The 24,752-nt window shown below is 39.9% G+C and overlaps 1 protein-coding gene across 1 annotated transcript; it reads left to right on the top strand.

Moving 5' to 3' along the window:
• On the top strand, nucleotides 1-20,158 carry MCOLN3 (mucolipin TRP cation channel 3). The gene is made up of 14 exons (XM_081325852.1): nucleotides 1-203; nucleotides 4,052-4,275; nucleotides 5,778-5,945; nucleotides 6,380-6,533; nucleotides 9,116-9,200; nucleotides 9,284-9,380; nucleotides 10,203-10,302; nucleotides 10,975-11,087; nucleotides 11,178-11,327; nucleotides 12,271-12,372; nucleotides 12,494-12,616; nucleotides 12,979-13,185; nucleotides 15,749-15,879; nucleotides 17,238-20,158. The coding sequence occupies exons 2-14, from the start codon at nucleotides 4,054-4,056 to the stop codon at nucleotides 17,242-17,244; spliced, it is 1,659 nt and encodes a 552-aa protein (XP_081181978.1). The 5' UTR covers nucleotides 1-203; nucleotides 4,052-4,053; the 3' UTR covers nucleotides 17,245-20,158.
• Nucleotides 20,159-24,752: the final 4,594 nt, after the last annotated feature.

The raw sequence follows: 24,752 nt of genomic DNA, 5'->3' as shown, positions 1-24,752 counted from the left end.
CCTCGGTCACGTGGCGCCGGCGCAGAGGAGCAGCTTTTCTGCCTCCTTGCAAATCTCCCGACTGCCGCTGCCTTCGCCCGGCTTCGGGGGATGCTCCCCAGGCACGGCTCTGCCAGCGGAGTCGGGTGGAAGCCGCCACGTCCTGCGTCGCCTCGCCCTTGCCTTGCCGCGAGGCTCAGGTGACTCTTCTGCCTGGCGGCGATGTAAGGGAACCCCGGCGATCGCTTGATCGCTTGCTTGGAGAAACCAGCTTCACCTGCCAGGGCTGAACTAAAAAAAAAAAGCACCTCCCCGGCTCTAGGCTCTAGGTTCAAGGCGCGCAAGGGCGCCCTAGCACCAGCGGTGCCACTTTTTTTCCGGAAAGGTGAGTCTGGGTGTGTGTGTTTGTGACAGATGTTTATGTCCTTCCTTTGGGTGGTGGGAGGAAGGTTTCCCGAGCATGGGCTGCCTCTGGTGGGATCTGATCGCGCTTCTGAATGATGGAACTACTAGGCCAGGGAGAGGGTCCCAGCCGTGTTTTTAAAACAGACTTTTAGGGGTTAGGGGGCTTGCTTTTCTGTGGTGCTCCCCCCCCCGTCCCCGTCCCCCGAGAATCTTTGCTCTTAAACCTCTAAGGACGAAGCAGTAAAATTCCAGGACTTAGAGCTGGTGGCTGGAAGGAGGGAAGGCAAAATATTGAATTTTAATTTTCGTAGCCTTTCTACTGGACTGAAAAGCTGTTCTCCCTCTTAGGTGGGGAATTTTTGAGTATTTTTTTTAAAAAAATAATTATTATGTATTACTTACGGTGCTTATAGTATCCCTTTTTTTCTCAAAAGGGATGCTTCTGTACTTGGGACCAACTCTTAAGTTTGCACGCGCACCCCCCCCCTTCTGCTGCTCCGTATGTCATCTAAACATGAAGATGGCATCCTTTTTTCCTTTCAAATTATAGTTTCACTCAAATGCCAATGTGTATAGAAGTGATCATTAACTGTTAAAACCTAATTCAATTCATCAGTGGAAGCCTATGTTGACTTAATGGAAATTTGCATTACTCTAATTAAGGTTAAGTTCTTAGATAGGTGTGCATTGTTTTAGATTCCTCCTTAGATTGGCATTTTTAAAAGACTTCTTGAATAAGAAAAACCCCTGGATTATAATAAAATCCCTTCCCATTCAACCAAAAAGTTATATGAAAGTATTGCTATGTTATGTTTTATTGTGGAGGTAATATTAAATCTATATGCCCCTTTTTATAGAATTCTCTTTAAGTAATTGGTGTTAAGTTTCTTCAACTGGACAATTTAGGAGAGTTCTTAAATAAAAAACACCTGGATGATAAAATATTTTCCTTCCCAATCAGATTAAAATTGTTATAGAGTCATTGTTGCCTTGTGTTATATTGTAGAGATAATGTTAATTCTATATGTCCTCATTTTAATGAATGACACTTGGTTATGCAGATGAGTCATGGCTATTTATCATTCCCACAAGCATGATCACGCTGCACATTTACAAGGACAAAAACCCACATCTTTCTGGAGGCTATTTTTTTATTTGAAGGATATTTGAATAATTTTCAAAATTGTGGAAAATCTAAAATGCTTGCATATCTTAGTGAATAAACAAAAGTTTTCTAGAATTTTGTTTTTAACTTCAACTGCGTGGTGCGAGGTTAATCAGAAACACTTTTTCAAATTCAACTGGCTTTTTAATTTTAGCTTATAGAACAGTTCAGTTCCTTGAAGTGGATTTTAGTTACAGGGTATGGTATAATCCATTAGTAGCTAGAATAATTGAGACTGAGTGTCAGAAAGTTAGATTCTGCTTCTGTGAGACACACATCTAGTATGGTTGACAAAACATAGATGCCCAAATAAATCTACCACGCTAATTTATTTTATAAAGCTATTCTGAACTCCTTAAATACAAACCTAATAAATGCATGGAAAATATACAGATTGTATTGAATTGAAAAATCTGGACAACTAAATCAAAAGTTTCAACAAGTGGTAGTATCTTGTCTAGTTGAACAGTGGAGTAGGGATTACTTAGTATTTGGTACGTGAATGGAAGTCTGTGAAGAATCTCATGTATAGACTAGCTAAAAAAATCCTGTAAGGCAGTGGCAAGACCAATTCCATATTGTAGCCAAGCCCTCCGCCTCTTATGAATCTGCCTATGTTATCATCAGGAATAAAATTCAACTCAGGACACGATTACATTACTGGCTTCCTATTCTTTCGAGATTTTTCAGAATTCTGATCACTTTCAAATGATGGTACCAAAAAATGGATTCTGGGACTTTATATTCACTAGTTGACTATGCGTAGATACTTCCTCTGGCTCTAATTTGACAGTTTAAGGGTAAATAATTAAAGAGAATGTTTGCAATTATATTTGATAAGTGGACTGCAACATTTATATAAATACCTTGGGATCAGACCCAGTTTTGCATGTGTTTTACTGTACCTTGTGAGATTGTAAGCATCCTTCTTGGGCTGGCAGTATTACAGGATCAATACGACTTTAGTAAGCATATAGGAATAGACAGTCACCTTGCACAAATATTATAGGTCCCACAAAATGATTTCAATTTTATATTTCAGTATAGATATTTTTATACTGCTTTAGAATGAGCAGAAAATCAGTTCTCGTTTAAATGCTGGTGTCAAATGAGATAACTTATGATGATTTTCCTCCCATTTATCTGCATATATCAACATATCTCACTGATATAAAAAAAAATCTGACATGGATACGTTTTGTGTTTTTGTTCTTGTACTGATGTGATATTGTGTGTGGGTGCTTTTTTGAGAGAGAAGGAGATGAAGAATCTGCCACATAGTATAGAATAGATGCTGGACGAGGGGAGGGAAGGGAGATACTGCATTATAGATTAGCTTCTTTGTCCTTCACATACATAGGACTGTTCTCCGAATATTGCTTCTTTTGTTTTTCATAGCAATACCAATAGTGCAGTTATACAGCACTCAAGTGTACATTCATTGAATTTACTTAACCTGGTTTCCTAGTATCTTCAGTACTGAAGATGCTGATAATATCTTCTCATCTGTCTCACTGTGGATCTGCTTCCTCCCTATTGTCTTTCTACCCAGATACAAATGGGAGAAAGCACCATTGTTCAGATGAGGGCCCTGCCTCTGAGCACTTGCTTAGGAATGGAGCTGCACCTACTTTCAATGTGTCGCCCTCTACCAAAAACTTGTGACCTATTAAGGCCAATGTTGCAAATACAGCACTCAATAATTCATGTGCCTTCTGTGAAGGAGAGGATCAACAGAACTAGAAGGAAGGCCAAGCAGATTCTGTGACATTTATATTCTAAGAGCAAACAGAATGTATTGTAATTTCTAGAGTTCCTAATACTAAGAGACCCGGAAAGTTGTTTATGGAAGTCTCCCAATGTGCTAAAAGTTTGTTGGCTCACAGCATTTCAAAAAGTTGGATTGAAAAACTGGTTTGTTCTGTGGCTTTTCTCTGATCTGTATGAGACTAATAGAATGGCGTGCCATATAATACATATGTCTTGAAGAACCGCACAATTATTCATATATTGGGCTTCTGGACCACTCAGAAGCCGTGATTCTCAGCCCTTACATGTTGCAGAAATCAAGGAAGAGGCAAGGATGAATGTACATGTAAAAGAAAAAGAATTCTGCTTTGAAAAATAACCCTTGAAACAATATCCAACTGTAAAATCTAAACAGGAAAACTGATATACAAAATAATATGTTTATGGAAAATAACTTGCTTACGTTTGGTTCCAAAAATAGTGCTTTCTGTGACAGGAACATGAGAACTGTGGGAGAACTCATTTTTCTTCACTGTTAATATCTCTTACTGCTATGATTAGCTGATGTAATAACATCAGCTGGCTATAACTTAGCATGGAAGGTGCTGTAATACTTGTAGTTCACAGATGAAGCTCTCACTCATTGTTAAAGGAGACAATCACAGACTGAATTTTAGATGTGCTCACAAACACATGTACAGTATTGTATGTTTGGTTAATCATTCCAATACTGCTAATATTTTTCTGTTCCAGCAATGGAAAATCCAGAAGTGCTTGTAAGCAGCTGCAATAACCAGGATGAGGAAAACTTATACAATGTAAAGCATCATCCACCAATGTGCCGGCTTCTGGAAGATCAATTGAGAAGGAAACTTAAATTTTTCTTTATGAATCCCTGTGAAAAATTCTGGGCCCGAGGGAGGAAACCATGGAAGCTTGGCATACAAATTCTGAAAATAGCCATGGTTACTATCCAGGTGAGGTAGAGAGCTGCAATACAATTGTTATTTTTTAAACTCACTCATTTTTAGTTACTGCAATACAAATTCAAGAAGTTATAACCAGCTAAGTGGCAACCCCTGATTTATTGTCCCTTTGAGAATTATGTTTCCAGAACCATCTGTATGCTACTTGGAACTTGCAGACCTTGAGACTTAATATAGGTAGCCCTCAACTTAGAACCATTTGTTTAGCAACCGTTTGAAGTTACAATGGCATTGAAAAAAGCAACTTATGATTGGTTATAGCACTTAACAATCGTCAAGCATCCCCATGGTCACATGATCAGAATTTGGGTGCTTGGCAACCAGCATGTACTAATGATGGTTGCAGCATCCTAGGGAGATGTGATGAGCATTTGCAATTTTCCCAGCTGGCTTTCAACAAGCAAACTCAATGGGGAAAGCTGGACGTGTTTAGCAACCTCATAATTCAATTAATAACTGTGGTGATTTATTTAACAACCGTGCCCCAAAAAAGGGTTATAAAATCAGGTGCAACTTATGTAATAACTGCCTTGCTTAGTGACAGAAATTCTGGTCACAATTGTGATCGTAAGTTGAGGATCACCTGTAAGTATTGAAATGACCCCAAGTGTTCTGGCATCCTGAATATTTTCGAGGAAAATATTTTTGTGAAGCATTTAGTATTGACAAGTTTAATAATATTATACATACACTCACCATATGTTCTCCATCTGTGTTGTATAAGAACTTTCATGAATGCCAACTCCACATAGCTACCTTGTTTAGGAACTATGGAACTTTTACTTCAAATATCTGATAGGTGCTGAATTAGAGTAACTGACAGAATAACAGGTTTACAATTGCAGTTTTGTTTCATTTCATTTCATTATTATATATGGCAACCCTCAATCTTTTACTAAATGCTCACTGCTCACCAACTAGGAGGAAATTGTCTCTCGGTTTGTTCAGAATACAATATGAAAATGTCCAGTATGAACTTTTAACTAACAGTATCCAATTCAGCAAACCAGATCCATGACCAAAAAGAAAAATACAGCTGTAATATTGAACTGGGCTACATTATAAGTGTAACAAGAGAATAATTATGTAAATATAGGAGAAGGCTTTGATCACTGAATAAAAATAACATTTGTAAAACAAGAGGGAATGCTAGCCAGCTATATGCTCAATTGCTGATTTATTTACAAGATACCTTTTTTACTCTTAAAATCTACCAAGGGAGGGAGTAGGGAATAGTGGAAGGGATAGAACTGGTTAAGAATGCTCCACCAGCTATAAAAAATTAGTGTGCTTGTCAGAATTTATGCATTATTGAATATTTTAGCTGAATTATTCCCTTTCTGTTGATACTGATACTAAGTTCATACAACATATGAGTACCACATTTAATGACTTGAGCTGTAATTATCAATGCGTGACCAACTATTTGTGCAGAAAAATTTACATTATAGTCTGCTAATATCTAACTTTTCGGGGGGCGGGGATATTTTCAGCTTGTCATTTTTGGGCTAAGTAATCAAATGGTGGTTGCATTTAAAGAAGAAAACACGGTTTCCTTTAAGCATCTATTCCTGAAAGGTTACATGGACAGCATGGATGACACCTATGCAGTGTACACACAAGCTGAGGTCTACGACCAGATCTCCTTCACAATAAACCAGGTATTTTTTTATATATATAAAAAGCATCCTTACATTGTATAAAAGTAAAATTATACATTGAATTTAAACTAAGCTTGAAAAAAGCCAAGTCAGTATAAGTGAACAGATACAAGTAGAAGGAAAATCAGATTGGGTTCCTGTACTGTATAGCTTGCATTGGCTCTAACAAGTCAAGAGATGCAGACCTGATAATTTCATGACAGTCTCATGAGATAAAGGTAACACAGCCAATTGGCCCATAAAAATGAGGTTTTCTGAAATTGAATAAATTTTGCTTTCATTTGAACCTTAGCTTTTGTAATTCCATTCGTGAGGTCAATAAATCTGAAAAGCAGAATGTTTCCTCAGAGACATCCTTGCTTCTCTTGCCTGTCTAATTAGTTCAGTTTTAATTAGCAGGCCAATCCATTAACTGGTTGTCCCTTGTCATTTAGTTCTTACAGCTGCGTACTATTTCTGTTGGAAATCATGCCTATGAAAAGAGAGGAACCGAAGAGACGCCCATGGCAATATGTCAGTACTTCTACAAGAGAGGAATTATCAGCCCTGGGAATGACACTTTCGATATTGACCCAGAAATTGAAACTGGTGATATACTGAACTACTCAAATCAGATAGATTTCTCTGTGTGTGAGAGAGAAAAAGGAGAATGGGGGCGAGAGAAAGAGAGGGTGAAAGAGGGGTGTGTGTGTGAGAGATAACTTGAGGAAAGACGTCGTGTTTAAAAAGCAAATACATGGTAATTTCCAGTAACATTCAACTATAATGGATAGATACTTCAGATATTTTATTAGGCACACTGTGCAGGAAGAAACTCAAGTACTAGAGATAGTCCTCACTTACCAATTGTTGCATTCAGCAGTGAAAAAGTAATTTTTGTAGACCCCTCCCTGAACCTGCAGCTGTTGCAGCATCCCTGCAGTCACACAATCACGATTTGGGTGCTTTGCAACTGGCATGCATTTATAATAGATGCAGCGTCCCAGGATCATGTGATTCCCATTTGTGAACCTTCGCAGCTGGCTTCCAACAAGCAAAATCATTGTGGAAGATGGCAGGAAGTCACAGATCATGGTCAGATGACATTTCGCTTAACAACATGAGGATTTTTGGTTAATGACCGCAGTGGAACTGACATTCTGAGCATGGCACAGTCACGTGATGTTTATATAGTCACTTTATGACTTTATGACTTAGCAGTTGTGGTTGGACTACCTGTCCATTAGAATAGAAGAGAGCTGGAAAGGACCTTGGAGGTCTTCTAGTCCAGCCCCCTACTCGGGCAGGAGAACCTATACCATCTTAGACAAGTGACTGTCTAGCCTCTTCTTAAAAATCTCCAGTGAGGGAGCGCCCCACGATTTCTGAAGGCAAGCTGCTCCACTGGTTAATTGTCTTCACTGTTAGGAAGTTTCTCCTTAATTCCAGGTTGCTTCTCTCTTTGGTCAGTTTCCGACCATTGTTTCTTGTCTTATCCACTGGTGCTTTGGAGAATAATTTGACACCCTCTTCTTTGTGGAAGCCCCTCAAATACTGGAATACTGCTATCATGTCGCCCCTGTTTCTTCTTTTCTTTAGGCTAGCCAAGGGATAGGCAACCTTGGCTCTTTTATGACTCATGGACTTCAACTCCCAGAATTCCTGAGTCAGCTCAGGAATTCTGGGAGTTGAAGTCCATGAGTCATAAAAGAGCCGAGGTTGCCTACCCCTGGGCTAGCCAAACCCAAGTCCTGCACCTGCTCTTCATATGTTTTAGTCTCCAGGCCTTTGATCATTTTGTCTTGTTTAAGTCACTATGAAAACTGCAGTAGTGATGTACTTCACTTAATTCCTTGCAAGCCTCATGTCACTCAAACGATGTCAGCTTCAGTCAGACCTAATATGTTCCGTACCTGTTTTAATTTCCAAGTGACCTCATAACTCTGTTGATAAAAGTTGCTGACTCAGAGGCCAGTGTGAATGACTCTATTGTAATTGTATCCAAAGCAGGTTCTTTTTAATTATTGAGCAGAGTTAAGGGGGCATCTACTTGCAAGATACTGTAGTATAATCAACATTGAAATAGATTGCCATCCCTCTTTCAGAAAGAGGCATGCACAGAAATTTCTTGCCAACTCAACAGTGCAGACGGACATCAGACATGTAATCTCAACACCGATTGGTGATTCAGGCTCAGGGTGAGATTTACTATTATGCAAAGTGAGACAAGTCACCTCAAGCAGGAGATGTGGGGTAGAAAGCATTACTAACCTGTTGAATGACAGAAATGTTTGCTGTGTGAACTATTTTGCTCTTCTACCCTGTTGCCCTCAAGTATGGAACAAAATGTCATCTTAAATGTACTTACGAATCCAGTTAACTTGTGTACCTGAGCTGGGCAGGTGCCATTCTTTAATTCATTTGCTTCAGGCAAATACTGAAATATCTTGGCTGACTCTGCCCTGCCTTTCAGGCTAGACAGCATTGGGACTTTGTTTTGGAGTTTGAAAATAACGACATAAATAATGATCTGCGTTAGTGAACTATTCTAGTGAACATATCTGTACAACATTTCTGAACAAAGCCAAAGGGTGAATTCTGTAAGGACAGCTTAACTCAAACTTACTGTTTCAAAGACATTAAAGGACTGTTGAAAGATTGAGGGGTTTTTTTTTTCTTGATATATGTGTTTGCAATTACCTGAACCAATATGTAACATATAAAAGTAATTACATTATAATTATAAGAACTTTTTGAATTACTGTTTATTTTATTTAGATGGAAGTAACTTATAATTTCATTGAAGTACTGTTCCACAGACATAAATAGAAGAGCATGTAACCATAGAAATAATATTGTAATTCTATACTTTTTTGGTGTTAGGGTACTGACTGTGGGTCAATTATAAAACTTCCTTTTTGAATTTGTTTTTAAGGAGCAGATATTTCCAGGGATTCTTTATCAAATAAGAATCCACACAAGGCCAGAAGTTCAGTAAATGTATACATTAAATCAATTTTTTAAAATGTAGCTGTTTTTTTATTTGTATGAACAAAGATTTTACTTCTCATATTATTTAGCTAACACTACTAATGACCAGACTGGATTCATTTCCTTATTACTGATTTTCTGTCTTCTTCAGCTTATAAAATGTTGATTATTTTCCATATAAACCATCTGTCTTCCCACAGAGTGTCTTTATGTGGAGCCAATACTACCTCTGGAAAATGGTACACTGAGGAAGACCCCTTTCAATTTCACTTTAGACTTCCATAGGTGAGGGGGGGGGAAATAAAAAGTTGCTAGTATTCTTAAATACTTTTGGTAATGGTAAAATAAAGCTGTCGACTCTGTTGTAGACTTGTGACTCTGACGCTCACGTTCAAATTGAAGGCCATTAATCTCCAGACCGTTCGACAGCATGAACTCCCAGACTGCTACGATTTCAGACTAACAGTAAGAAGAAATGTGAAGTCCTTGGAGCTTTCTGAGCTTGGTTGTTTATTTGCAAATAAACTAGGTAGCATCATGAGCAGAAAAGCAAGTTAAAAAAAAAGTTTGAACTCCTGATGAAGATTTGTAATTAGTCTTTTTCTGAAGGGCAAGTTTGGATGGGAGAAATGGGTGTAGAAAAGATCGTGTCAACTTCTTCTTAAACTGGACTGTTGCAGTATATGTAGTAGCAACTTAGAAGTAGAGAATGAAGTGAAATTATGAAGGTGAATCTACATCAAGAGGTAGGCACCAGTGAATTATTGCTACCAGAGATTTGCTTGCCCACAGCTGCAAATATCCATTCAATAATTCACCTTTTTTCATTTTAGTACATTCAAAACATATTTCTGAATAGTATTAGCTTTTTGAATTGGGTTAACAATAATATTAATACTTTTTGTTTATGTATTTAACTATAATTTTAAAATTTGCTTCTATTTCTTTTTTGTTGATTGTGGCTGGTGATTATCTTGAATACTTCTCAGATGAAAAAGTGCGATAAAACCCAAATAGTGATAAGAATAGCAATATTTCTAAAAACAATGTTAAAAAGATGGAGAAATTGGGTTATGTTCTCTCACAGTTTTGTTATGTTTCGTTCCAGGGTTATTCAAATATAGTCTTCATTTTATTTCTCTATCTGATTTTTAAATTGCTTAGATTTTGGGAAGAATGGTACACTAAATGCATGGGCAAATTCAACCTATCTGTATTAGTGAGGGATAAAAGTGTTTAGAAATAATAATAACAATAGCAACTTTTCTACCTCCACAATATCTACAGATAATATTTGATAACAAAGCTCATAGTGGAAGAATTAAAATAAGCCTAGACAATGATATTGCCATCAAGGAATGTAAAGACTGGCATGTTTCTGGATCGAGTAAGTTTTTTTTAAAAAAAATCATACTTCTGTTATTACTTACTTAGTGCCAAAATATTAGGATTTTACTGAAGGCTCTAGTGATGCATGAAGTTAAATACAGTATTTGCTATAATCTGCAGTAACTGTACTTTTTAAAGTGTGTGTGACAAATGAGAACGCAATTTGAATGTGAGTGTATGCTACATCATTTCATCATTAGAGTTTCTTTCTATACAGTTAATATTTACACTATTTACACCAGTGCTTTTTTTGTAAAAGAAAAAGGTGCCGGAACTCACACATGTCATACAACCCGCCTTGCCTATCCTACAAGGTTCCATCCAAAAAAGGTGCCGGAACTCCGTTCTGAGCGTTCTATGAGAAAAAAAGCCCTGATTTACACTATAATAGAAGGGAATTCCCCACAATGGGAAATTTGCCACAAATGCAAATACTAACTTGAAAGGAGGTGTGAAGCATTCATTCACCCTTAATTACCCACCTCTCCCTTTTTCAATGACATGTATTGAAAGATTAAATAAGATGGAGGCCTCTTTTCCATTATTAGCACTCTCTCAAGGCAATTTCATGAAGAAAATTCCCCTACAGACACAAATAAGTATGTGTCCTATGAGAGTATCAGGTTAACTATTATGCATAGATAAGTAAATCAATCTTTTTTCCCCGCAGTACAGAAGAATACCCACTACATGATGATCTTTGATGGTTTTGTCATATTGACATGTCTTGCATCACTGATTCTCTGCACACGATCTGTAATTAAAGGAATTCATCTACAAAGGGTAAGCTTGTGTTTGTCAGTATCTCCTAATAAACGTAATTGCAGCTTCTCAACAGCAATTTCTCTTTTCTTGCCTGCTCACATACCTTAGGAATTTGTGGCTTTTTTCCAACATCACTATAAGAAAGAAGTGTCTTTCTCTGATCTGATGGAATTTGTCAATGGATGGTATATCATGATCATAATTAGCGACCTTCTTACCATAATTGGTTCTACATTAAAGATGGAGATACAAGCTAAGGTAAGTGGCTTGCATGCTGATTAGATGACCTATGTTTTGGAAGTCCCAACTGAAATCTTATTGGCCAACCTGAATTTCTTATTTTCATACTTCAGTTGAGTCTTCAACTGGGGGAAATGGTCAGACTTGAGAAAACTGCTGCTCCAGAGAAGGGATTTTTCTAGCTGTATATTTTATCTATCCATGGCAATGGCATTGTATACTAAGAATGAGCAGCATCTGTGCATATCGTCAAAAGTCTATTAATTTGTTGTGCAGCTCACTTGTGCTCTCTGTCCACCAGGAAGCAACCCTCTGTAATTTTTTATCCCAATTTTTTATTGTCATAAGGCAGTGATGGCGAACCTTTTAGAGACCGAGTGCCCAAACTGCAACCCAAAACCCACTTATGTATCATCGGATGCCGGATGGGCGTGGCCCTTTGGGTGGGCGTGACCGATTGGGTGGGCGTGGCTGCAGTGGTAACAGCAGATTGGGTGGGACTAAAAAGTTAAATCAATTCCAACTTTGCGAGAACTTTTTTTTTCCCCGCAGGAACTTGAAATTGATTGACTGAACCTTTTTTTTTGCACATGGAGGCGGAGGCCTAAAGCAAAAAGGTTTTATAAAACCCAGCTGAAGGCTTAGGACTGGAGTGACGGCACGCGTGCCCACAGAGAGGGCTCTGCATGCCACCTGTGGCACCCGTGCCATAGGTTTGCTACCACGGTCATAAAGTATACCCACCTTCCAGGGATGGTCTTGTCTATTTGCTAATCCAGCAAAAATATTTATTTATTAAATTTACATGCCACCTATCTCAACGTCAAGTGACTCTTGACAAAAGTCAAGAAAATATGGTATCCACAAGTCTTAAAATGACTATGAAAGGTCTTTTTTCTGGGCATCCCACCTGAAATGCAGTCAGTGTAACTTACTGAACATCATCTTACTCTTCACGTAGAGTCTGACAAGCTATGATGTCTGCAGTATCCTGTTAGGAACTTCCACCATGCTTGTATGGCTTGGAGTGATCCGCTACCTCAGCTTCTTTCAGAAGTATAATGTAAGGATCTTCTGGGACCTTCATGCTCTTGGTATTTATTTCTGTTATTATCTGGTGGTACTGAATACCTTTTGGAAAGTCTAATGAGCATCTTGGGTTTTTGTTGGGCCTTGTTTTTCAGCTGCTTATTTTGACTCTCCGTGCAGCATTGCCCAATGTCATTCGATTTTGCTGCTGTGCAGCTATGATTTATCTGGGTTATTGCTTCTGTGGCTGGATTGTGCTGGGCCCATATCATGCTAAGGTACCGTGACTGGAATGTTTGTAATCTAGTTTTGTAGTGTCTTGTGCAAATGTTAACAAAATGAGCATGCTGCCAAGATATCTGAAAGGGCCAATTTATCTCTTTAGTTATGTAACTATACGTTCTCACCAGAATATGGAGTTGTCATGTATAAGTATATATTCTCTTATTATCTGAGTCATTGATGGAGACATTCATAGAATATTGTAATATCCAGAGTTTTTCAAGAACCGTTATTGAGTAAAACGCATAACATTTCTTTGCAGTTTACTATATTTGGCCAGTATCTTTTAAGCAACTTAAACAAAAATGAAAATAATTTTGTTTTGTCTATTTGTTCCTGAATATTTGTTCTCTTCTAGTTCCATACCTTGAATATGGTTTCTGAGTGTCTTTTCTCTTTGATAAATGGAGATGACATGTTTGCTACTTTTGCAAAAATGCAACAGAAAAGCTATCTGGTATGGCTATTCAGTCGGATCTACCTCTACTCTTTCATTAGCCTCTTTATCTACATGGTTCTGAGTCTCTTCATTGCCCTAATTACAGACACGTATGAAACAGTTAAGGTATGTAGATGTTTACTATAGGATGTTATGTTTAATTTTTTAAATGTGAATTTCAGAAAGTTCTGAAATAGTTTTCTGAATATCAGATGATTTTGCTCATTGAATTAGTCTTGTGTGCATACAGAGACAACAACAACAACAACAACAACAATAATAATATTAAAAAGTTGGAAGGGACCTTGGAAGTCATCTAGTCCAACCCCCTGCACAGGCAGGAAACCCTATACCATTTCAGACAAATGGCTGTCCACTCTCTTCTTAAAAACTTCCAGGGTTGGAGCACTCGCAACTTCTGGAGGCAGGTTGTTCCACTGGTTAATTGTTCTGTCAGGAAATTTCTCCATAGTTCTAGGTTGCTTCTCTCTTTGGTTAGTTTCCATCCGTTGCTTCTTGTCCTGCCTTCAGGTGCTTTGGAGAATAGCTTGACTCCCTCTTCTTTGTGGCAACCCCTGAGATATTGGAACACCTTTGCAGGAATTCAGCATGGCATCCTGACATCATCATACAAATGACATGGACCTCTAATAACATTATCTTTACTGCAAGCAAGCAAGCAAGCAAGCAAGCAAGCAAGCAAGGACCATTTGCATGATGATGTCATGATGCAATGTCGTCATTTATTCCATGTTCGGGGTGAGGACAGATTTTTGTGTCGAAATCTTGTTTGTTAGCATGGTGGGACTGGTTCTAAAGAATGACCAAGACTGAGAGTTAAGGCTGTAACCTGTTGCTTAATTTCCCAGCTCTACTTAATCTGAGCTGTTATGTTTAATTTCCCTTGGGCAAGAGGACATGTACTATATGATGACAATTCTTTCTCCCTTCCATTATCTATAATATGAGGAAACCTCTTCAGAAGATAGTTTAGAGATGACACATCTGTCAACAGGTGCCCCAACTTCCTAATGTCCTCTGTAGACCCTAAACTGAATACAAAAAAATGAAAAGCCATAAAGCACCCTTCCTGAGCACCCGACATGAGAAGACCCCAGGATCGAGACAAAATTTTAAGTCAACATTTAATTAAAATTGAATTACAAATGACATTTCATTAAATAAAAGCTCCTATGATTACTCCCTCTCTATGCGTTTAATAACTACCTTAGCAGCTGTCAGCACCTAGCTAACTTACAATTTGACAAAGCAGGTTTGGCTCCGCTTAGCTTTCATATCTGGTGATGACCTATAAAGCTCTCAATGGCTTGGGTCCGGATTATCTAAGGGAACACCTGCTGCCGGCATCAACTTCCCATCGTCCCGTGCACTCCCACAGGGAGGGCCTTCTTAGGGTACCACCGGTCAAGGAATGCCGGCGGGTTATCCCCAGGGGAAGGGCGTTCTCTGTGGGCGCGCCGGCCCTTTGGAACCATCTTCCCACAGAGCTTAGGACTGTCCCCGACCTTCGCTCATTTCGCAGGGATTTGAAAACTTGGCTTTTTGAGCTGTCTGGCCCAGACTGAGGGGTTTTAATTATTTATTAATGGGGTTTTAGTTTAAATTCAGGGACTTAATTTAATTTTAGTTTTAATCGATTTTAACTTTGTATGTATGTATTTTTAATTTTTCCCTGTAAACCGCCCTGAGTCCTACGGGAATAGGGCGGTATACAAGTTTAAATAATAAAATAAATAAATATCGGAGACCACTTGAAAAATCCAGCCCTGTGGGAGATTGAAAAACCATCCTGGAAGATGGCAAAACCACACCACTTTCTTACCATTCCTGAGCAATAAAACCGAATGGATGTATCCGTGTAGATCACAAAGAGCTGGAGAAAATGGCTTCGCTTTTGGATTTCAGAATTTTCGTTTTCTCTCTTATTAAAAAGGATATTTTGGCAGCATCATTTGGAAGAGATCTGAGTATTCCCTCCAAGGCATTTCGAGTCTGCCTGGAGTCTTGAAGCCCCAAGTTGTGTTCTCCTGCCATTTCTACCAGTGCTTGAAGCCAGCTAAAATGCACTTTGCAATTCCACCCTAGTCTCCAATCTCATGTAGAATCTTGGGGGAAGGAGGATGACATGCACAGTGCTCAAGAACCTCACTTTTCTATTTATCTAATGGCTTCTAAGGGACGTGGTGGCTCAGTGGGTTAGGACGCTGAGCTTGTCATTCAGATGGTCAGCAGTTTGGCGGGTCGAATCCCGAGTGCCGCGTAACAGAGTGAGCGCCTGTTACTCGTCCCAGCTTCTGCCAACCTAGCAGTTCAAAAGCATGTAAAAATGCAAGTAGAAAAATAGAGACCACTACGGTGGGAAGGTAACAGCGTTCCGTGCGCCTTTGGCATCTAGTCATGCCAGCCACATGACCACGGAGACGTCCTCGGACAAGCGCTGGCTCTTCGGCTTTGAAACGGAGATGAGCACCGGCCCCTAGAGTCGGAAAACGACTAGCACGCATTTGCAGGGGAACCTTTACCTTTACCTTTAATGGCTTCTAACTCACCAGGAGAAACCCTGTCTGACCTTCCCCATTTTTCCTCACCGAATACCTTTTTAAAAATTGTGTTTTTCACAGCCACTTAATACCCACCTGAGTTGTTCTACATAACAACTTTTTTTTAGCATTACCAGCGTGAAGGCTTTCCAGAGACGGAGCTTCATTCATTCATAGCCCAGTGCAAAGATCTGCCAAACTCTGGAAGATACAGATTAGAAGAAGAGAGTCCTATAAATATCTTCTGCTGTTGTAAAAGGTTAGTGACTAAAGGACTGGCTGACAGCCTCGTCACCCCACCCTTTTTCCCCCCTTCTTCAGTGAGTACAAAGCTGAAGTTGGCTGCTTTGAGAACATAAAGCAGGTTAACAGGGCATCAGTGTTGAATCCAGTGCAACTGTACGTACTTCCACATGAGTCTAGTGATCCAGCACTGGTTTGAAAGCTGCTCTGGATTCTTGTGATCCTTCAGTGTCAAGCCATGTTAGAAAGCTGAGCTGCTTTATTTCCAGCTTTGGTAAATGGAATAGCTTTTTTACAAAACATACTGCTTTCATTTCTTTATTGGAGGAGTTCAAATCGTAACTCTTCTTCTGTCTCTTGAGCAGATAGAGGAAATGCTGACATGCCAGCTCTGCAACTCTTCTCAGAAGCCTAGAGGAATGGAGCAGGAGTTCAATTAAATTCAGATTTCTCCTTTTCCTCCTCTGGATCTGATGGCTTGTATAGTTTTGCTAAGGGATGCGGTGGCTCAGTGGGTTAGGACGCTGAGCTTGTCAATCAGGAGGTCGGCAGTTTGGCGGGTCGAATCCCGAGTGCTGCGTAACAGAGTGAGCACCTGTTACTCGTCCCAGCTTCTGCCAACCTAGCAGTTCGAAAGCACATAAAAATGCAAGTAGAAAAATAGGGACCACTACAGTGGGAAGGTAACAGCGTTCCGTGCGCCTTTGGCGTCTAGTAATGCCGGCCACATGACCATGGAGACATCCTCGGACAAGCGCTGGCTCTTTGGCTTTGAAACGGAGATGAGCACCGGCCCCTAGAGTTGGAAACGACTAGCACGCATGTGCAGGGGAACCTTTACCTTTTATAGTTTTGCTAGGGTACTAGTCCTTTTCTCTTTTCATCTTTCCCTTTTTAGTGTAATGGGGGTGATGGGAGTTTCTCGGAGCAGGGCAGTGAGGATAGATAGATAGATAGATAGATAGATAGATAGATAGATAGATAGATAGATAGATAGATATGCTTTTTCAGCATTGCAAGTTGTCAGAAGTGAAAGCAATTACTGATTTATTTTAAACTGGTTCTGATGGCTTCAGGAATAAAGATACTAGTGGCCCTTCTTTTAAATAATGGTGCATAAGATAACTTAGGTATTAGTTGTATTTTTGTAAAGTGAGCAATTGTGATTATCCCCACCAATTCTTTATTTTATTTAACAGTAAGATTTCTAACCTTGCCCTTCTTATTCAGGGTGACTTATTTTATTAAAATTATTTTCTTTAAGTCGATAGATCTTGCTTGTTCTATAAAATGGGACTATTTTGATTTCTTTCTCTTCATCATATATTTTGGGTAGCTGGATAACATATGTCTGTCCCTTTCCCCCTTCTTTAGGTCTTAATAAAAATATTGGCAATAATTGCTGAAATTAGTTGGAGATTCCGGAGCTGCACAATCATCACAGATTCACTGAGAAACAATCAAAGAGGAAATTCTAATATAAGAGGCACAAAATTGTCAAAAATGTTTTTGGAGTAGGTGCTGGTAATCATGCTAATTCTGATTTATAAATTGAGTCCTAATTACCATATAATGCACAGCTTAAAATTGCTATGAAAATCAGTGGAAAACTAAAATTATATTGTGATGTACTAGCATTACTCTTACTGTGATTATGTTACAGGCACAATGTATGAATAACTACATGAATTAATCACACAAGATTTTTCCAGTTTTCTATAAGTATTTGTAGATCACCTGAAAAGTAAAAGAGATGAGATAATCTCAGTATCTTTTCTCTGTGTGATTTGACACAGGTCACTAAAGGACTTTATAAAGTTGTTTATAAAATGCCATAGAAAATAAAACTATAACAATAATTCATACCCTTTTTCCTTGCACACTACTGAATTGAAGATTGATAGTGGAGAACCAAGAGTGGGTTTTGGTTCCCCGTCAAATTACATTTTGTTCCACAACTTGATAACTTTTAGACTTAAGAGTTTTCAAGTTTAATTGTTTGTTGACTCTGTTGAATTTGTAAATCTGTTAGTTCTTCAGCCAACATAAAGATGGTTGGCCCCGCTCTTTATTCTAATTATTCTATGAAAGAAGTCCTATTTTGGACTTAAAAGAGCCTCTTATCCATTGCTTTCATGTTTAAGGCAGGACTAGAATTCACAGGATCCTGATTTCTAGCCTGGTGCCTTAATCACTATTAATGCCCTGGGTACTCTGTACGAAAAATGTTCTTAACTTAATATTTTACTATTTTAAGAAATGCACAGACATGGTTTAAATAAGTTAGCTAGTGGCTCTTTTCCTTTATGCAAAACCTTAACTTTATTGTTCAATGTGATTTAGGGACCACGTTGGTCTTCCAAGGATTTCATTTGAAACACTAAGATAAATGAGCATAGATCGGCAAAATAATAACTAGAAATCACTGGCCCAAGGCAATCTCAGTCAGCATTCTCTAGCATTGGAGGCTGAGACATTTCTAAAATCACGCTGGCAACAGATCTGTACATTGGAAGTGAGGGAACAGAGAGATATGCAAAAAGACTATTGTCCCGCTCTGAAGAATGGAAGAGAATGTATGTCCATTCCAAGCCAGTATAGATACTTTACAAGCGTTAAAGGATCAACACAGCATTGAATCCATGGCCTTTCCCTGAGCCTGCCCCCTTCTGGTTCTTTCTAAAGTTATGGTTGATCAATATCAGAGTCTGATTGAATTTTGAAGAGTTACGTCAAGGCCAGTTTCTTCTCCTTAGAGGGGAAATTCTGTAGTTCCCTAGATCAGGGGTAGGCAACCTTGGCTCTTTTATGACTCATGGACTTCAACTCCCAGAATTCCTGAGCCAGCATGGCTCAGCATGGAAAGCTCTCCCTTTCCCCTCAGCACAGCTGGCTCAGGAATTCTGGGAGTTGAAGTCCACGAGTCATAAAAGAGCCAAGGTTGCCTACCCCTGCACTAGATCAGAAGCTTTATACTGTTTTAATCTCATTTTAGATTAATTACAGGAAAGAAGAATCTTGCAGTTTGCTCCTAATGAACAGTTTCACTAGGAGTAGGCTTTCGCAACAAGTATTTGTTAGATAGTATTGGGCTTCAGCATTTAGTCTCTGTGGTCTAGAATAGACCACGGATTTCCTGGCATTTTGCTGTGGCTGGCATCTTGAGATGATGATGAGCAGGCCACAGGCAACAAAGCAGGAAATGACTAGGCTCCTGCCTTTACAGGCAGGTGTCCTGACTTTTGATTAACCAGCTGCTCAACAGTTTCACTAGGAACTGGAAAAGACCTATTTGAGCAAAGCTTCAGAAACAAATATAGATAATCCATTATTTAAATGTGATTAAATAATTTTTTATCCAGTTACAGGCAACTTTAATGGCTACTATGTATCTTTAATATGCTATCCTAGTTTTGGCAAAGGCCGTTGTAGAGAACCAAGCCGGGATTTTCATCCCTTCAAGGAGTTTTCTAAAGTAATTTTTTTTTTAAAAGTAAAAGTGACACATCAAACTATGGAAGATAAATATACCTCTTTTAATTGTTACCTCTCATGCCTCCCCTGCAAACTTTCATGGGTGTCATTCAGTGGCTTACTGCTTGATTGATTTAGCATAGTAATCTTAGAGGGCTCCAGGGCTTGGGGGGGAAAAATGTGGAGACCACCTGTGATCCACAGGTTTCCTACTGCTTCAGTCTTTAAAGTTCAGTACTGACTTTATTTGATCCTCTTCCAATTACAGTAGATGGAAATAATTGGACTGACACATTTGAATTCTTTGGTCTATTCTTAGATAAAAAGAGATCATTCAGTAATAAATAGAGAACTGAAGGTTTTATTACAGTATGTAATAAATATCATCCGTTTAGTGTGTTTCTCAAATCTTTATATTCAGCAAATGCTATCCGCTTGCAGTAGAGCAAGAATGGGCACAACATAAAAATATGCTTCATTATAGTTGTTAACTGTTCTTGAACTGTTAAATAATTGTATAAAAATCTTGAAATGAAATGTCTAATTTGTCATGCTACATTGGGAAGCAAATCTGAAAAATATAGAAAATCTATTTTTGGACTCAAATTTTCAGATGCAGAAGAAACAATTACAGCACAAACTTGACAAAAGACAAAGCAAGAAATTATAATGTACTATGTACAAACTTTTGAAAGTATAAAACATGTTGGCTGTTCTCATTTTGTAAAGCAATACTGTAGAAAATAATATATTATTTTGAATGTACATCAGAATATTATATTGAATGGTACATAATATTAACACTAAATAAATATTTCTTTATCCAGTAAAGACTTTCTGTAATTTAAACAATGATTTGATATTGTGGTATGGGCCAAAAAGTATATATCTGAGTTGGGGGTTAGAGGAAACAATATTTTCTCCTGCTTTATTTAAAGTCTTTTTTATCAATTATCTATATCCAACGGTAAATAATCAGCAGTAGTGAATAGATATGCCACATTGTGTGCTGATATTATGAAAGAGTAATGCAAATGAAAATTGAGGTACTATTTTTCCCAGTTCAAAATGGACTGAGTGAAAGTCTTGTCAAATCCAACCAGGGAATATTGAAACTCAGAATTTAAATGTTTAAATTTTAAAGATTTATCTAGTAAATTTGGTAACAGGGAAGGTTAGCATTAACATTTCTGAGCCAGAAGCAACTATTTTCAGTTGTTATTAGTCAGGCAAACACTGTATGTTAAGCTATATCCACCTCTAATGAATTTTTCTTTTGTTGCTCTTTAGTGGCCTGTTTTAATAGAGTCCAATCTGAACACATTTCTTCAGTCTATTAAAGACCATTGCTGTGTTTATCTCATGTTGAATTTGTCTATGGAAATTGTTATGGCTATAGATCAGACATGTCAAACACAAGGCCCAGGGCCCGGATCCAGCCCGCGAAGTGGTTTCATGTGGCCCGCGAAGCCATCCTGGAAACAGTGAGGGAACAGCCCCCACTGCCTTGGCCCTGGCCCAGAGACCCTCCTTCTGCCAGAGACCCTCTGATCTGTCCCACTCCTGCCCAGGCCCCCATAGGCACCCTTGATGTGAACTGGCCACGCCCACCCAGTAGGCCATATGCACTCTAGTCACGCCCACCCAGTAGGCCATATGCACTCTAGTCACGCCCACCCAGTAGGCCACGCCCACCCTGGCCATACCCACCCGGCCCCTTGAGGGCAACCGCAATGCTGATGCGGCCCTCAATGAAATTGAGTTTGACACCCCTGCTATAGATCTATTGCTATTATCTATTCAAAACCTGTCCATTCCAGATAGAGTTGAATTTTATTGGATCTTACAGCCTAAGAATTGTCCTCATCAACCATACTGGTTTAATGGTTCTGCTATTCAATCTGTCTCCTGCCCCTTCCTGTCCTAAAGTTGCATGGAGGTTTGCTGCATAATGAAGCCTGACAAATCAGGCATACAATTGAAGAGATTCAGAGGGCATTTACAAAAGGAAAGCGCCCATAACGATAAGATAAGAAAGATACATAGATAGATGATCTTTATACACAAGGCTTCAGCTTTGTAGATAAAGCCTGCCAGATGGTAATCAGATGGAACAGGAGGAGTTCCAGGGCGTGGGATGTCTTTAAAAATGAGAAGAAATAAAAACAAGTCTGCTAATCCCCTTTTCTATCCATTGATGTGTAAGCAGCTTTCCAAGTTTGAGAAGATAAGGGCAAGGACTTCTCTGACAGATTCTGGAGTTTTTGAGCCAGGCAGCATTCAAAATGTTTTTTATGGTGGGACAGTCTTTCCCTGGCTCACTTTTTCCTTCTTTTTACTCTTACACTTTACCGCAGAAGGACATCCTATGCTTCAGGAACCACATTTAGGCTGCAAATATCCTGAGGACTATTTGGTAGTGGCAAACAGCTTCTGTTTTCTGCAACTCTTGTGAAGCCTTGTGGTGATCCGGATTTTTGCAAGCCAATATATCCATGTAATCAAATTTGTTCAAGGCACAGCAAGGGAGAGGTTTGTGGTCTCCAGGACAACTGCTGCTTCTGCCTTTACTATGTGTACACTTCTGGCTTCTTCACATCCACTACTGACACTTTCCAAATCCCATGAACCAGTTTCACAATCACCATTGTCCTCACTCCAGTTACAAACAGTCCGAATCAGCAAAAAAGCAGTCTTTTTACAGTGAGCAAAATCAGCCCCACCCTTACTTTGTGTAAGATTAGCCAAACTGGTCTGCAAACGTCTACATGGCAGGACAAAATAAGACTTTCTGTATTTCTTTGCTATCATGTAGTGGTCAATCTAGATTTCTGCAATCAAATAAGGTTCAATAATGCTTTGCTGCCTTTGTTTTGTTGTAGCCGTGGAGGCAAAAATTCAAATTAAAACAATCCTTGCCCAAGTCTGGTCTCTTTAAAGCAGACATGTCAAACTCGTGACGTCACGTGACGTATCAGAACTTTTTCCCTATTGTCAGCAATGGGGTGGGCACAGTTTTCTTGTGACGCATCCAGCCCATGGGCCGGCAGTTTGACACCCCTGCTTTGAAGTATTAAATAAATAAAAAAATAATAAAGTTAGCCATCAAGACCTCAACCACTTTTCCTTAATGTTCTCCCCATCGTTCAAGAAATGCATTTTTGATAAGCCCACAAAATAAGCAAGATACTAAAGCATCTCTTTTCTGCCATCTAGTGACCATTTGAGGTTTTGCAGCCCAAATATGGTTGTTGTTGTTGTTAGCTGCGAAGTCTTGTCCGACCCATCTTTTTTTCTCTTTGGGAGAAAAAAAAATGTTTTGCTGCAAGTAATACTGGAAGATAAAATATCCTGAGCCGAGTAATCCCTGAGAAGCCTCACTATGAGAAAGGACAGAGGAACAGGTGTGTGTGCACCACATGTGTGCATCTTCTCAGTTTAGTGCCCAATAGATCCCCAAGATTCACAATCACAGCATTGCCCAAACTGCTGCCTTCCAGAGGTTTTGAACCTCTGCGTAACCTGACAAATAGAATAGAATAGAGCTGGAAGGGACCTTGGAAGTCTTCTAGTCCAGTCCCCTGCTCAAGCTGGAGAAATTATAACATCTGAGACAAGTGACAGTCTAGCCTCTTCTTAAAAATCTCCAGTGATGGAGCGCCCACGATTTTCTGGAGGCAAGCTGTTCCACTGGTTAATTGTCCTCACTGTCAGGAAGTTTCTCCTTAATTCCAGGTTGCTTCTCTCTTTGATCAGTTTCCCACCATTTTTTCTTGTCCTGCCCTCTGGTACTTTGGTGAATAACGTGACCCCCTCTTCTTGGTGGCAGCCCCTCAAATACTGGAACACTGCTATCATGTCTCCCCTATTTGTTCTTTTCTTTAGACTAGCCCAGGGGTAGGCAACCTCGGCTCAAGGCCAGTTTCTTCTCCTTAGAGGGGAAATCCTGTAGTTCCCTAGATCAGGGGTAGGCAACCTTGGCTCTTTTATGACTCGTGGACTTCAACTCCCAGAATTCCTGAGCCAGCATGGCTCAGCATGGAAACCTCTCCCTTTCCCCTCAGCACAGCTGGCTCAGGAATTCTGGGAGTTGAAGTCCATGAGTCATAAAAGAGCCGAGGTTGCCTACCCCTGGACTAGCCAAACCCAAGTCCTGCAGCCGCTCTTCCTGTTTTAGTCTCCAGGCCTTTGATCAGAAGGAAATTTAGGTCGCATGATATACGTGCCCGTTTGCTTGAGCGAAATCTGTCTTTTCTGAACATTTTATAAGATAGACTGCTCCTCTGCACTGAAGATCGGTTGTCTTATCTGCGTTCAGGGTCGCTCCAGAACATTTCATTGCCTAAGAGGGGGAAGCAACCGATGCGAGGCCAACTAGTCAAGGACTTGTGTCACCTGAAATAGAAAATGCCGCAAGAGCTTTATCCCGAAAAAAAGATACCTTCACACACACACACACACACACACACACACACCCAAAAAAATCTCGCCCTTCCAGGACCCTCTTATTGGACAGCGCTCTCGCTCCCGCTCCCCTTGACTATAGCGTATAGTCAAGGCTATGGTCTTCCCAGTTGCAATGTACAGCAGTGAAAGCTGGACCATAAGAAAGGCTGAGCGCCAAAGAATTGAGGCCTTTGAACTCTGGTGCTGGAGACGACTCCTGCGAGTTCCTTGGACTGCAAGGCGATCAAACCGGTCAGTCCTAGAGGAGATCAACCCTGACTGCTCTTTAGAAGGCCAGATCCTGAAGCTAAAACTCAAATACTTTGGCCACCTAATGAGAAGGAAGGACTCACTGGAGAAGAGCCTAATGCTGGGAAAGGTTGAGGGCAAGAGAAGAAGGGGATGACAGAGAATGAGGTGGCTGGATGGAGTCACTGAAGCAGTAGGCGTGAGCTTAAATGGACTCCAGAAGATGGTAGAGGACAGGAAAGCCTGGAGGAACGTCGTCCATAGGGTCGCGATGGGTCGGCCACGACTTCGCAACTAACAACAACTCGCTCCCCTTCCCGGTTGACTGACAGCAAAGCGCAAAAAAAGAAAAAAGGGGTCAAAAAAAGAGGCCAAGTTCCATTCTCTTCTCTCTTCGCGTTCCTATCTAGATTTGATTTGATAGCAAGCGGGGGTGGGGGTGGGAGGAAAGAAAAAGTCGCTCCGCTCGACGGGTTTGGAAAGGAAGGGGGGAGGGGGATCGGACCCAAAGTCCACTTTTCCTAGAAATGGGGAGGATCCTTAAGAGGTGGAGGAAGCAGGAGCCCCCGCCTGGGGGTGGGTGGGTGGGTGGGTGGGGGTGTCACTCTCCACCCGACAGCGCCGCAGGAAACGCCGCGAAAGCGTCTCGGCGGCGGGCAGCTGGAGCAAGAGTTGGACCCGAGCTGCTGGGTCGGGGGGGGAGAAAAAAGAGGCGTCCCA

This window comes from Vipera berus (genome assembly GCF_964194415.1).
Source record: "Vipera berus genome assembly, chromosome: 3".
NCBI classification, from domain to species: Eukaryota; Metazoa; Chordata; class Lepidosauria; order Squamata; family Viperidae; genus Vipera; species Vipera berus.
Note: the sequence above shows the minus strand (reverse complement) of the source record. Positions and strands in the feature narration are given on the sequence as shown.

What these genes read in the sequence shown, in the direction of transcription:
- MCOLN3 (XM_081325852.1), top strand. Translation starts at nt 4,054, where the DNA reads ATGGAAAATCCAGAAGTGCTTGTAAGCAGCTGCAATAACCAGGATGAG. An exon ending in GCTACGATTTCAGACTAACA is followed by an intron (nt 9,381 to 10,202) that starts GTAAGAAGAAAT and finishes CAATATCTACAG; the next exon opens with ATAATATTTGATAACAAAGC. An exon ending in AAGGAATTCATCTACAAAGG is followed by an intron (nt 11,088 to 11,177) that starts GTAAGCTTGTGT and finishes CACATACCTTAG; the next exon opens with GAATTTGTGGCTTTTTTCCA.